This window comes from Leucoraja erinacea, chromosome 9 (assembly GCF_028641065.1).
Source record: "Leucoraja erinacea ecotype New England chromosome 9, Leri_hhj_1, whole genome shotgun sequence".
Classification (NCBI taxonomy): domain Eukaryota; kingdom Metazoa; phylum Chordata; class Chondrichthyes; order Rajiformes; family Rajidae; genus Leucoraja; species Leucoraja erinaceus.
The window spans coordinates 44,208,363-44,223,940 of record NC_073385.1 but is presented as its reverse complement, the minus strand read 5'-3'; the positions used below and the strand labels follow the sequence as shown (position 1 = coordinate 44,223,940).

The following is a 15,578-nucleotide window of genomic DNA, read 5'->3' as shown; positions in this document are numbered from 1 at the left end:
CAACGCCTGCTTTTCCGTTTGATTTAAAGTGTTGTTGCAGATGCTGGATCTATCATGGGCCTCTAAATGGAAGATTACAAGTGATAGCAACATTAAATGTGAAATCGTTTTTCCTTTATTATAATGAATCATTGGTGAAAAAGTCTGATTATTTCAAACAAGCATACAGCATGGAAACAGGCCTTTCGGCCCATGCAAATTACGATTCCCCATCCATGGTAGTCCCACCTGCCCTAGTTTGTCCCATATTTCTCTAACCTTTCATATCCATGTCCCTGTCCAAATGTCTTAAATGTTTTTATATTACCTCCCTCAACTATCTTCTCTGGTAGCTCATTTCATATACTTACCTATACTGTGTGGGGGGAGAAAATGTTATCCCTCAGGTTCCTACTAAATCTTTTCCCTCTCACTTTAAACCTACATCCCGTGGCTCTAAGTAAAATAAACTGTGCATTCACCCTATCTATTCCCCTCATGATTTTATACGTTATTCAAGATTTTGAAGAGAATTGCTTAAAATTGAGTTTCCAATAATCACATGTGTCATGTTGTTTTAAATGTATCATCCCTGCTGAATGTTTTCTTGAATTTTTTTAAAGGGTTTTTTTGTAACTGTTTCTTTGTCAGCTACAATCAAATGGGGGAAAGTAATATATCTTTAATAAATAAACATGGTTAAAGAGAGTCAGAAGCTGGAAAACCAGTGAATACCAGGCCAGCCCTCTGGGAACAGGGTCACATCCCTGCTTAAGGTCAGCTTCTGCTTTGGACGTGGAATTCACCTTATCAGCACTCAACTGTATTTAAAAAGTCTAAACTATCAGGGGGTGGAAGGAAGCATTTTGGACAGTTGGGTTTAAAAATAGGTTTTGTTAGCAACAGTGATAGCATTAGCATTAACTAAGAAACACGATAGCCAAGGAAGGGCTGTGGGAGGCAGACAACACTATGTTTTAAGGTCCACAGGTCCAGGAATGGAGATATTGGATTCAAGGGTGCTGTGACCCCTGCATACAGGGCGAGCAAGCCAGTGAATCAAATTAAGTGTTTGTTTCTGTTGCTCATACTTGTATTTTCATCCATATTTAAACTTGTTTTTTTAATTGCAGAAACACAATTCAATTTACACCCACACAGATAGAAGCAATTCGAGCTGGCATGCAACCAGGCCTTACAATGGTATCATTTTGCTATTACTTATTCAAATATCTCTAATGTTAATATGTTTTGGTGGGCCAAATTATTGGTGCCATTGTGGCTCCTTTTCTTTATTTCTTTCTTTCTTTCTTTCAGGTGGTAGGCCCACCAGGAACAGGAAAAACTGACGTGGCCGTGCAGATAATATCTAACCTGTACCATAACTTTCCAGAGCAAAGGACTCTCATTGTGACCCATTCCAACCAGGTACTTTCACAATAATTTATGTATTGGTTCCGATCATAATTTTTTTGTGGCCCTTCAGCCCACCGAGTCCACACCGACCAACGATCACCCGTACACTACTTTTATGTTATTCCACTTTCCCATCCGACACACTACGGGCAATTTACAGATGCCAATTAACCTACAAACCCGCACATTCATAAATTACAGGAGCAAAGTTAGGCTGCTCAGCCCATCAAGTCTACTCCACCTTTCAATCATGGCTGATCTATCCTTCCCTCTCAACCCCACTCCTCTGCGTTCTCCCCATAACCCCTGATACGTATTTGGAACGTGGGAGGAAATCGAAGCACCAGTTGGGTCCCTGTCACATGGGAGGCCTAGACCCCAACGCAACCCATTCCCCCAACGCAATATTCCACCACTCACCCATAGCTCCCACGAGAGGCCTGATCCTCCAATACAACCAATTCCCCAAGTTAATATTCCTGTCTGTGGAATTATCTGCCTCAGAGGGCGGTGGAGGCCGGTTCTCTGGATACTTTCATGGGAGAGCTAGATAGGGCTCTTAAAGATAGCGGAGTCGGGGGATATGGGGAGAAGGCAGGAATGGGGTACTGATTGGGGATGATCAGCCATGATCACATTGAATGGCGATCCTGGCTCGAAGGGCCGAATGGCCTACTCCTGCACCTATTCCACCACTCACCCGTTCCCCCGATGCAACCTGTTCCCCTATCGCAATATTCCACCACTCACCCATAGCTCCCAACTGCACTGGGGCGGCTCATTTTCCCTTATCCCCCAGCTCTCCCTCCCCCTCCTCTTCACCCTCCCTCTTTTTAAACTTTAATAAATTGACATAACTTTAAAACATCAAATTGCACTTTCTGCCATGACTCGGTGTCCTGTGACGTTGTAACGGGCAGGGCCAGCAAGTGCAATTGGATTTTTTACATTGAAAAGTGGGCACTCTATGTAAATTAGATCCCATTGTGACATCATAGCTGCTAACTGCCACTGCAACTTGAACTGTATCTTCTCAAACTGGATATTGTAAAATTGAAAATGTGAATAACTTGTAAAATATACCATCAATCTGAATGAAATTTGAGATAACACACCACAGGACAATGGTGAGTAAGGTGGTCCAAAAATTGTAGCGCTATCATGTACCATTTTGGTGTAATTCAGGGCATGACAAAAGGACATAGGATGTTTATTGTCACATACACCAATTGGTGTAGTGAAATTTGAGTTGCCATTGCAGCACACCAATAAAATAAACACAACATCATAGAATTTAACATTTAAACATAAAAACATCCCCCCACAGCGGAATCAACGTTTTCCACTGAGGGAAGGCAGCAAAGTTCAGTCCACTTCCTCTATGTTCACTCGTGGTCGGGGCCTATTGAGGGCTCCGCAGTTGCCTCTACGACAGCCCAATGTTTCAGGCCCTCTAGTCGGGATAATGGAATTCTGGCGTCGGAAGAACGCCCTCAGCAGCTTGGAGTTCCGAAACGGCCGCTTGCGACCAGAGACCGCGGCTCCCGAAGTCCACAGGCTGCGCTGGTCGGAGCTCCAACACTGGCGATCTCGGCGAAAGATCCCAGGCTCCACGATGTTTAAAGTCAGCGCTGCTGCGGCTGGAACCTCCACAGACCACAGCTCCACGATGTTAAAGTCGGCAGTCCCAGCACTCCGGAGCTCCACATGGCGACCCTGGTAAGGCATCGCCCTGCTCCGCAATGGCACCTCAATGCTGCACTGGCGCTGCAGCTGCAGCTCAAAGCTCTGGGCAGTCTCAGGCAGGAAAGACCGCGCCAATCCATGTGGTAGGCCACGAGATAGATAGATAGATAGATAGATAGATAGATAGATAGATATAGATGCATAGATAGATATAGATATATAGATATATAGATAGATTAGGCCTAATAGAATTCCTATATATTGTTTAATTGTTTAAATTCCCCAGAAAAGGTGAGTCGTTCTTAAGAAAGAGAACATTTCACTTCTGCCTTATTTAAAGATATTTAAAACAATGTTACCAGTTTTGATTTATTTAAATGAGAGAATGTTTTAATTTTTGGTAAAATATGGTGGTGGATTGTGCTTGAGTATATATATTTTATTGCCCATCTTGACTATTCGTTATCAGCACCTTGCGTCTTTCGTCAGGAATATGACAATGTTTAATGTGTAGATAGGAACTGCAGATGCTGGTATACGCAGAAGATAAACATGAAGTGCTTGAGTAACTCAGCGGGTCAGGCAGCATCTCTGGGGACAAAGGACGGGTGACATTTTGGGTCGGAACTCTGAACTCCTGACCCGAAACGCCTCCATCCTTTTTCTCCAGAGATACTGGCTGACCCGATGAGTTACCCCAGCACTTGTGTCTATCTTTGACAACAAGTTTACTTTAGTCCACTGAAAAATCATGCCTTACAATTTCTGATTAGTTTTCAAGCTAATTAAGTACCATTTTTACTTTATTCCAAATGTTAGCCAGCTTACGGTTTTTAACTTTGAAGGTTTGTCAATTGAAAATATTCCAATGGAACAAATTAAGGTTCCATTTCTACATGACCTCAAGGGCGAACAGTGAAAAAGCTTGTCCTTGGGTCTCAACTGGGTTCAAAAATAGATTGCAAGTAGTCATAACAATATTAAGTACTGTTAGTATGCTTTTTTCATAGTTTCAATGCTTGCAGTTTGTAAATGGCCAGTTAATATAAAGCTGATTTTAATTCATACAGCTTAAAATCCTGCACAAGTATACTGATAAATGGGAAAATCCATCATATTGGTTTGCCTCATTTATATTATGCAAATCTATTATACATAGAATATGCATTTCTGTTTTGTAAAACTAATTACAAAGTAGAAAATATGCCTGCTGTTATTAACCTGTATTAGAGTAAAATTTGTTGTGCTCACCCGATATTCTTTCGAAAGATATCACAATTTGCTTTTCTTTTTAATAATGCTCCAGCTTTTGACAACCCTTCCAAATTAAAAATAATAATGTTGGGCTTCCTTTAATTTAGCTCTGTTGTTATTTGACACCTATTTAAATAATATTTAAGATTCAATAATCATATCAGGGTGATTATCTGACTATATTAAAATGTATCGCTACACTGGACGTTAATTGATCACAGGCCAATTTTAAATTGTCAAGTTGCAGGGAGGTGAATCAAGAACAGCAACATTGATTGAATATATTTATAAATGAAATAGTGCTATTTACTTAAAACATGAAAACACAAGTGATCATTAAAAAGAGCAAAGGTAGATTAAAAATGCTGGAGAAATTCATCGGGTGAGGCAGCATCTATGGAGCGAAGGAAAAGGTGATGTTTCGGGTCGAGACCCTTCTTCAGAATTAACTTTATGTGAAGAGCAGAGCAAACTGACCGATTCAATCTTGCAGTCCATTGGGAAAAATCCTGGACCCTTTTTTATGGAAGCTGTACATAAGCCTAGTATTTGTTTCAGTTCTATTATCAAAATTCTGGTATCTCTGATCAGAACCACTTACTAAAGTCCGTATAAGCAGGCCCAGTCTTGATATACCATTGCATCACAATATTGAACAAATTCCTATAGAAAATGCTAATTTTAATTTGAAGCACAATTCCTAGATTGTTACTCTGCAAACAGGATTGCATGTTTTACCTGCAATTCGAGCTCCTTTTTAAACAAACCTCCAACTGCAGCAAGTTTTTAAGGAGAATGTATTATTTTGGGGGGGAAATAATGTACAAATGTGCTCAATAACCGTTGCCCATTTAAAACAGAGTTTTAAATCCATAAAGTTACTACTCTTGTACCTACAAATGAATGGATCATTGAACAAGAAACAATGCATGGTACCTTCTCAGCACAACACCTGTTGATGCACTGAAGTGTAGCCTTCTATTGTTATTCAGACACAATATGAATTTGTTTAAGTACCGATGATAGATGTTGTGTGGCTGAGTTTGCACAATTAGACCACCGTCCCCGTGGCTCATCTGTTAAATTTGCAAATAAATTATGGATGAAAGACAAAGCCATATCGTGCACATGCAATCAGATAAGAACTAAGTGTCAATATAGTTCATTTGACTGTTTGGTTTCTGCTATAAAATTACTCAAATTTTCCTAAACTTGTCACCGTTTGACTCGCCTTTAAACTTTGGCAAACATGACCGGCTACAAAAAAGGGGATTGTAAGCAATTGGTAAACTGTGTCCACAAAGCATGAAAGTTATAGCGAAGGAACTAAAAACACTTTAGTCAAGGTCATGATAGGGTGGAGCTCTATGAAACATTTGGCAAATAATTCACTGAAGGCTTGTTCCTTTTTTATTTTTGCTACAATTTCATGTAACAGCCTAATCTCCATTGAACGTGAGAGGTTTTGTGAATTATAAAGGAGTTTTAGTTGTGTATTGGTTCCGATCATATTTTATTTTTGATACAGCGTAGAAACAAGCCCTTCGGCCCACCAAATCCATGTTAACCACTGATCTACAGCCAGACAATGATCCCAAACATACTGCTAAAGCAACAAAGGAGTTTTTCAAAGCTAAAAAATGCTCAATTCTTGAGTGGTCAAGTCATTCACCCGATCTGAACCCAATTGAGCATGCCGTTTGTATGTTGAAGAGAAAACTGAAGGGGACTAACCCCTAAAACAAGCATAAGCTAAAGATGGCTGCAACACAGGCCTGGCAGAGCATCACCAGAGAAGACACCCAGCAACTGGTGATGTCCATGAATCGCAGACTTCAAGCAGTCATTGCATGCAAAGGATATGCAACAAAATACCAACATGACTACTTTCATTTACATGTCATTGCTGTGTCCCAAACATTGTGGTGCCCTTTCATGGGGACTATGTATAAACACTGCTGTAATTTCCGCATGGTGAAACCAAAATGTATAAAAATGGCCTTTATTAAAATCTGACAATGTGCACTTTAACCACATGTGATTTTTTTTCTATTGTAAATCTCAAATTGTGGAGTACAGAGGCAAATAAATAAATGATGGGTCCTTGTCCCAAACATTAAGGAGGGCCCTGTGTATTTCAATAGTGTCCACGCTTGTAGGGAAATTAATGGGCTAAAAAGCATTTTTTGACAACTCACTGCTGTGAAAAGTAGTGTGAATAAAAGTCTATCTTTCCTTCTTATAATGTGGACGGTTTTCAGAGTTTGTGCTGGAAGTGAATCACTGCAAACGAATTGACATATTATCCAAATAACTAAAAATACACAATTCAGAATTGACACCATTCTTGAGCCAGACTGATATCTCTCAATGCATAGAAGTGTTACAGAAATAAGTTCCTTTTCATACATTGCAGCAGCTGTTTTAAGTCTTTTTGAAAGTTATTCTCACTTCTAAAAAGCTCTTGTCATCTGTTGCTGTCAATTTGCAGGCTTTGAACCAGCTGTTTGAGAAGATCATGGCACTGGACATTGATGAACGGCATCTTCTTCGTCTGGGTCACGGTGAAGAGGAACTAGAGACCGAGAAGGATTTTAGCAGGTGAGAAAGGAGGAAGAATGTAGATTAATGATCTGAAACCAACTGTTTTACAGAAGTTGATTTTAGTTTTAAGTACTAAGTTCAATTCGAAGGATCTGAAACACCACATCAATGTTTATACCTTTAAAGCCAAGCAATAACACCTTCTTAAAATCAATATCAAGCTGTAGGAAATGGCCCTTGAAGTTACTTTGCAAAAATGTGAAATGTAAAATATTCTTATCGAGCAGAGTTAAGGGCTGTCCCACTTGGGCGACCTAATCTGCGAGTTTAGAAGAGTGTCTTCGACCTTCAAACTCGCAGCATGGTTGACACGTGGTCCTAGGAGGTCCTATGAGGTCGCTGGAACTCTGCTTCATGCTCGAGGGAAGTTCCCGAATACTCGTGGCCTCAGCATGTTGAAAATGTTTCCGCGAGTAAAATTTGTTTGGCATGGTTCTTTTTGACTCGTGCAGTGGAGTGGGGTCACCATTTAGTTACGGGCAGTCGAGGGCGCGCGCGCGTGTGTGCGTGTGCGTTCCAGCTCGCGCTTTCAACGCGGACGGTCGATCCAGCTCGATGTTTTCCAGGCGAGTGCCCTCGAGCTTCAAGGTCGAAGACACTCTCCTTAACTCATGAATTAGGTCGCCCAAGTGGGACAGCCCCTTTAAGAATTGAGGGGTGGCACAATGGTGCAGTGCTAGAGTTGCTCCCTTACAGCGCCAGAGCCCCGTGTTCGATCCTGACTGTGGGTGCTGTCTGTGTGGAGTGTGTATGTTCTCCCTGTCCTTGCGTGGGTTTTCACCGGGTGCTTCGGTTTTCTCCCACATTCCAAAGACGTGCAGATTTGTAGATTAATTGGCTTCTGTAAATTGTCCCTAATGTGTGGGATAGAACTAGTGTATCAGTGATTGCTGGTCAGCATGGCCCTGTTGGGCTGAAGGGCCTGTTTCCACGCTATATTACTAAACTAAGTTTACAAAAACATGTTATATATGAGCGGCACGGTGGTGCAGCGGTAGAGTTGGTGCCTTACAGCGCTGGCAGCGCAGGAGACCCGGATTCGATCCCGACTATGAGTGCTGTCTATACGGAGTTTGTACGTTCTCCCCGTGACCGCATGGGTTTTCTCCAAGAACTTTGGTTTGCTCCCACACTCCAAAGACGTACAACGTGCAGGTTAATTGGCTTGGTAAATGTAAAAAACCCTTAGTGTGTGTGTAGAATAGTGTTAATGTGCAGGGATCGCTGGTCGGCGCGGACCCGGTGGGTCGAACGGCCTGTTTCCGCACAGTATCTCTAGACTAAACTATAAATTCAGTTCAATTAGTACTATCAGATTGACTCTTAGATTATTTTTGTTATTGTCTTGATAATGTTATAAAAGACTTTTCATTGATTTCCGTCATGTTATTCATGTGAAGAAATGTAAATTAACTATGCATTAAATGTTCCTTGAGGAGAAACAAGTCAGAGAAATAATCTATTCTGGTCCCATACAAAATCGGGACAAGGCATCTTATAATATTTACTCGGTGGATATAATTTATCTCTAAAATACAGTAAAGATACTTGCATTGTAAGTGTACTGTATTTTAAAGAGATAAATTATACTTACATTGTAAATATCTCGGTAGTGACTTGTTTGACGGGGAAATTGACAGGAAATGTTGTTTCAGGGAATATGAACAAACTGAGTAATTGGGTGAGACAGAATTTAAGTGGAAAAATGTGGGGTGATTTGGTGCAAATCTGGAATGCACTTCCTGCGTGCTTGAGAAAGATGAGTTCTATTGTGGCCTTCAAGAGGCAATTGGATAAATATATGTTAAGGGAAGGGTCTAAGATTTTATTCCTTGGAGGATGACAGGTGATCATACAGAAATGAACACGATCATGAGGGGAATAGGAATGGTAAATGCACAGAGTCTTTTGCCCAGAACAGGTGAAACTGGAACCAGAGAACATAAGTATAAGGTGAAGGGGAAAAGATTTAGTAGGAGCCTAATGGGTAACATTTTTTACACAAAGGGTGATAGGTATATGGAAGGAGCTGCCAGAGGAGGTAGTTGAGGCAGGTAATATTGCAACGTTTAAGAAACATTTAGAAAGGTACATGGACAGGACAGGTTTAGAGGGCTATGGGCCAAATACGGGCAGATGGGTAGTGTGGATAGGGCATGTTGTTTGGCATGGGCAAGTTGGGCTGAAGGGCCTGTTTCCACTCTGTAGGACTATGAAAATTTGCAAATTTATGGAGATGGAACTCAGAGGAGTAGCTGATAAATTTATCTTATCGAGAACCAGTCCACACTGGTTATGCAAATGGCTTTGTTTAGTGCTGTAATCATTCTATAATATTACATTCAGTGAATTATTCAAAATTGTGATTACAAGAGCAAACATGGCATCCATTTTGCATTTTGTTGTATTCTATGAGTAGTCCGGAGATGAATTATTTGCCTAATCTATTTCTGATGGATTACAGACGGGATTGGACTCCGTCCTGCTTCCTGGAGATCACGACCAGTACCTTTGTTTAACTGATCCTGAGGGAGAAATTATTGCCTTATTTTTCTTTATCCACCTTCTTCCCATCAAAACCACCTCACCTGTAACAACCTATTTCTGACCAGGCTCAGTGCTGCCCCACCTCTCTTCCAGCTTTCTTCACCCCCCCCCCCCCCAAAATCACTGAGGAAGATGTCACCTATCCATGTTCTCCTGAGACGTTGCATGACCCGCTGAGCTACTCCCGAACTTTCTCTTTATTCTAAACCAGCACCAGCGATTCTTTGTATTCCATTTCTGATGATAATGGTTGAGAATAGAACATTGGTCAAGGCACATGGAAGCCATTGTTTTGCTGTAAAAAGCTTGGTTCTTTATCTTTCCTTTCTACAACTAGCTTAATTTCCTACTTGAAGGATTATGCCTGCAACAATGCAGCATTCTCTCAATCATGCATAGTGGAAGGTCAGCTGAGATTAGATACAATGGAATGAAGTTTGAATCTAAGTTAAGAATAAGATTAATTGAGCCAAGCTGATTACTTCGAAATAACTACTTAGTATTGGTTTTAGTTCATTATTGTCATGCACTGAGATACAGTGAACAAGTTTAATTTGAGTCCTGTCAAGGCAAATCATACCATACAAGAGTACATCAGGTGCTACAGCTACAGAGATGGTGCAAATAAAATAAACTGTGAAGGCCACAATGAGTTATAGTGGAAGATTGGGAATCATCCTTTGTATACGATCAAGAGTAGGGAGAAGCTCATCTTGAATCTGATGGTAGATACTTTCAAACTTTTGTAACTCGTGCGTGATGAGAGAGAAGAGTAGAGAGAATGACCTAAATGCATGTGGCCCTTGATTATGTTCCCTGCTTTCCCAAGATAGCAGAAAGTAAAGTTGGAGTCAATGGGGTGAGGCCAGTTTGCATGATGAACTGGGTTGTTCACAACTCTGTAATCTCTTGCGGCATTGGGCCAAGCAGTAATCAAACAAACTGCAGTGCCATTGGATAGATTTCTTTCTCTGATGCATCTCTAGAAATGGGTAAGAGTTTAGTTTAGTTTAGAGATACAGTACAGAAACAGGCCCTTCAGCCCGCCGAGTCTGCACCGACCAGCGATCCCAGTACAGTAACACTACCCAACGCGCATTAGGGTCAGTTTTACATTTCATGCCAATCCAATTAACCTACAAATCTGTCTTGGAGTGTGGGAGGACATGTGGTCCTAGGAGGTCCTACGAGGTCACTGAACTCCCCTTCATGCTTGAGGGAAGTTCCTGCATACTCGCTGCCTCAGCTAGGTCACGGAAAATGTTGAAAAATTTTCCGCGAGTAAAAATTGGTCGGCATGGTTCTTTTGATCTCGCAGTGCAGTGGAGTGGGGTCGCTGTGTAGTTACCGGTAGTCGAGGGCAGCCGTAGGCAATCTCCATCGCTGACCGGGCATTTTGATTGGCTCGTTGGAGTTTTCAGGACCAAGGGAAACCGAGCGGTAGGTTAAATGCCCGCTAAACTTTATTATACTTCTTAAAAGTTTACAGAGCTTTCTTTATAGCCGGATTATTTTAATCTTTATCCACCTTCTTCCCATCAAAACCACCTTCTCCCGCCGTCTCCTCCGCCCTTCTCCCCCCGCCTTCTCCCCCCGCCCTTCTCCCCCCTCCCGCCCTCCTCCCCCTCCCGACCCTTTCTCCTCCAGCCCCCCATTGGTCCACTCCTCCCTCCTCCCCTTGCCCTGCCCTCCTCCCCCGCCCTTCTCCCCCTTCCCCTCCCCCCTTCTCTCCCTCCCCTCCTCGCTCTCGAAAGGACTTACCGTTACTGTGAGGCCGTCTTTTACCTTCCTCTTCATCGCGGGTGTGAATTTCAGACACGCTCCCCCGTTTTCCCTGGGCCCCCACCTATATGTTTGTGTGTGTGTGTGTGTGTGTGTATGTATGTATGTGCGGTCGGTCGATCCAGCTCGCAGTTTTTTTGCAGACGGTTGATCCAGCTCGAGGTTTTTCAGGCAAGTGCCCTCGAGCTTGAAGGTCGGAGACACTATTCTGAACTCGCGGATTAGGTCGCCGCAGTGGGACACCCCCTTTAGTCTTCACAGGGGAGTGGGTCTCACAGTTGATCCATCTTCTTTGGTTTGGGAATACGCAAAGTGGCTTCTTTGGTCCGCAGTCCTCTGCACACTTCTAATGGGTCTGTGACAACGGTGGTGTATTCATTTTTATCAGCCATTGAGCAATGGTCAAATATATTTGGGCCACTGGAGGGAAAAGGAGGCATGTTGATGGTACTTTAGTAGCACTCTATTGAGGTTGGCCTGGTTGAAGTCCGTGGCGATGAAAACCAGGGCCTCGGGGCACTTTTCAAGGTTATTGGTTCATCCAGTGCAAGCTTCACATCTACATGGGGTGGAATGACACTGCTGTCAGAATAGTCAGAATAAATCCCTGCAGCAGGTACTAGAGACAGCACTTCATTATTGAATCTTCCAGGTCTGGGGAACAGGAACTCTCCGGGGCCGCCATGTCCAAGGACCAAGAGGGAGGGGCTGGTTAGGAAACAGACCTGTCTGCCCCTAACCTTGCCCGAGAACATCGTACGGTGCAACCAGCGAATTGAGAAGCCCTCAGATTTTATGGCGCAGTCAGATGAAGTAGTGATGAAGCCCTCTGTAAAGTAAAGCATACAGCTGTCTCAGTTCACCTTCTGTATTATTTTGCATGATAATAGCTCAGATTTTTCTGTATTCTCACTTTTTGGAATTTGAGATTTTGTATTTCCTACTTTAGGTTTTAAATTTACGGATTAAAACAGTGATAATGTTTACCTGATTCACCATTTGATCTTGAATCGCAATGGTACATAAACTATGTCGTATTTGTACTTGATTATAATCCAGAGGTGTAGTTTTAATTGTGTGTGAACTACATGCCCAGCCGCTACAGTCTTGCTTATTTATAACAGATACGGTCGGGTAAATTATGTGCTGGCTCGGAGACTCGAGTTGTTGCGTGAAGTTGGGCGATTACAGGAGAGTCTGGGAGTTCCTGGTGATGTCTCGTACACCTGTGAAACAGCTGGACATTTTTACCTGTATCAGGTAAGGTATAACTGTATCCTAAAGAAAGACCTTGTCCTCCAGTCCTTAATCCAGATCTCAGCGCACTGCCCAGCTCGGCCAGAATTTTAATTAAGAGTTTAATTTTAACACCAACGATTTGGAACACGTGGCACAGGTTTATTTTCAATTATTGTTTTGGCCATGAATATCAGTACATCAGATTTGATAAGGTTCTGCATGGTAGGATGCTCTGGAAGGTTAGGTTGTATAGGATCCATGGAAAGCTAGCTGACTGGACACAGAATTGGCTTGGTAGAAGGAAGCAGAGGATGATGGTGGAAGGCTGGTGCACAGTATTTTACCCAGAGAATCAAGAACCGGAGGACATAGGTTTAAGCTGAGAGGGGAAAGCTTTAATAATAATCTGAGGGACAACCTTTTCCACAATTGGGTTGTGGGTATATGGAACGAGCTGCCAGAGAAGGTAGATGAGGTGGGTACTATAACTACATTTATAAGACATTTGGACAGATAGGAAAGGTTTAGAGATTTCTAGGTCCAATGCGGGCAGGTGGGACTAGTGTGGATGGGACATCTTGGTTGGAGTGGGCAGGTTTGGCTGTTTGCGTGCTGTTTGACTATGACATCTGTTTCCTTTGTTTATATTCAGGTGATGTCACGTTGGGAAGAATATCTCAGTAAAGTAAAGGCCAAAAGTGGAAAGTCTGGGGATGTTACAACAGTGTCTGAGCATTTCCCATTCCATAAATGCTTCGCAAATGCTCCCCAGCCTATTTTTAAAGGCCAATCATACGAAGAAGATATGGAAATAGCTGAAGGGTGTTTCAGGCACATTAATAAAATATTTACACAGTTGGAGGTAGGCCATACATTTAAGAATAGCAATAACTTGTAATTTTCAGTAGCTAAATATGCTGCCTAGATTTTCTGTGGTCGCATAATGAATGGACATAATAATTTGTTTTAGTGTTGGTAAACTAAAAATCAGCTTTAATTAATGCACAAAACAATCATGCATTCTGAAATTACATCTCTATTAAATGTCAGATTTGTTTTTTACGATGCGCTGATGTTGATTATTTTTATTTGCCGACAGTCATTTTAGTGCATGAATTTACGACCATGTTCCAGTTATTAATTTTCTTAATTCGTTGAGCCTTGGCTTAATTAAATAATTGCAAACTGTTGGAAATCTTGAGCAGATTAAAATATGAAAACTACAGCAAAGAAGTGCCATTGGCAATGATGAACAAGCGTGAAGAGAAGAAGTACCCAGCATTGCTCTTTGATGCTAAAATGGTTTTACTTTGACCAAAGAATTCAGGGAGCATTTTGAAATTTCAATTGTTCAATAGCTCTATACCCAACAAATGCTAGTGCGACACATTAGTATATTGGCCAAGCAATCGGGTAACTCAGCAGTTCAGGCAGCATCCCTGGAGAACATGGAGAGGCGACAATTTGCATTCGGACAATTAGTCTGAAGGGGAGTCCAGACCCTAAACATCACCTATTCATGTTCTCCAGGGATGCTGCCTGACCGGCTGAGTTACTCCAGCACGTTGTGTCTTTTTTTTATGAACCAGCATCTGCACTTCCTTGTTTTTAAACATATACAGGCTATGCTTTGTAGAATTCCCAGAAAGTAAAATCAATCACCTCTTTTCAACTTTACTGAAATCACTGTTTTAAATCCTACATTCTCAGCCTCTGGAATAAAGGCAAGAAATTCATGAACATTTTTTGTCATTGACACCAGGATAATCTCATTAATTTCCATTGCTTCTATCCTTTCTTTCCGCAGCTCACCACACAAACTTTAAACTTAAATAGTTCAATTCTTATGCCCAAGCTGGCAGTGTTTACTTTTATTTTTCCTTTTTCCCCTCGTGGTCGCCTTGGGAACACTTTGTCCATGAGATTTGCGACCTGCAATCATGACGATTAGCTCTAAATGGCTGACCATTCAAGCTCACTTTTAGGCCCATATTTGCTGAGATTTGTAACACATCTGGAACTGCAGATGCTGGTTTATACCCAAGATAGACGCAAAGTGCTAGAATAACTCAGCGGGCCAAGCAGCATTTCTGGAGAAAATGAATAGATGACATTTCGGATCAAAACCCTTCTTAGACTGAGGGTCAGGGGAGAGGGAATCTATAGGTATGAAAAGCTTTAATACAACTCAGAGCCGGCACTGATGATCAAGGAAAGGTGGAGCCTAAGATGGTTCATTGTTGGCTGTGGAAGAGATGATAATGAACGGATATATGGATGCAAACAGTGGAACCGGCAGGACAGCTAGCATGGGGGAGGGGCGAAGACAAGGAAATGCAGAGAGAGGTTTACTTGAAATTAGATAAATCAATTTCATGCGTCTGGGCTGAAAGCTGCCCAAGCGAAATATGAGGTGCTTTGTTTCCCTTCACAAACTGCATTCCTTAACCACCAACTCCATCCCTCCCCCTGATATATATACCTAAATCTGAACTTAACTAGCGCAAATGTGATGTCAGGTGAAATCCTGGGAATGCACTTTATTGTTCACTGAGAAATACAAAAAAAGTTCTGACACCCATGTCCTAATATTCACTGTGTCCCGACCCGAAACGTCACCTATCCGGGTTTTCCAGGGATGCTGCCTGACCTGCGTCTGCAGTTCCTTGTTTCTACTCTTCACTGGGTCTCCTTCTCTTGTCCCTTTATGCTGGCTCGCAGTAATGCTATAGCTTAAAATAGAAATTATCTTCCAAGTCCACATCTGAATGCTGGGTTCGATACCAAATAAAGCACCAGTATCCTGAGCATTTCACTGATCCCACAGAGATCAATTTAACATTCCGTCCAAATGCCGAGAACTCCAAAGACGCAACACTGGAGTGTGTAGTAATCTGAACTACTTCTTCAAAAAAAGTTGTTTTAAAAAAAACCCTTGAATGTTGGCAGAAAAGATGATTTAATAAACAAGGAGCATAAGAAACATAGAATATGTAATGGGTGCAAACAGGCAGATTAAGGGAGTGAATTGTGAATGGAAAATAATTTGTATTAAGTAAAATAGCAAAGAC

At 41.9% G+C, this 15,578-nt stretch overlaps 1 protein-coding gene across 4 annotated transcripts in view; it reads left to right on the top strand.

Annotated features, from left to right (window-relative positions):
* Positions 1-15,578, top strand: part of aqr (aquarius intron-binding spliceosomal factor) — a 69,871-nt gene that overhangs the window by 41,719 nt on the left and 12,574 nt on the right. For all 4 annotated transcript variants that reach the window (XM_055640690.1, XM_055640691.1, XM_055640692.1 and 1 more), the window contains exons 23-27: positions 1,113-1,182; positions 1,297-1,407; positions 6,827-6,936; positions 12,393-12,528; positions 13,160-13,369. In XM_055640690.1, the coding sequence (XP_055496665.1) occupies positions 1,113-1,182; positions 1,297-1,407; positions 6,827-6,936; positions 12,393-12,528; positions 13,160-13,369 (637 nt within the window). The remainder of the gene's footprint in view (positions 1-1,112; positions 1,183-1,296; positions 1,408-6,826; positions 6,937-12,392; positions 12,529-13,159; positions 13,370-15,578) is intronic.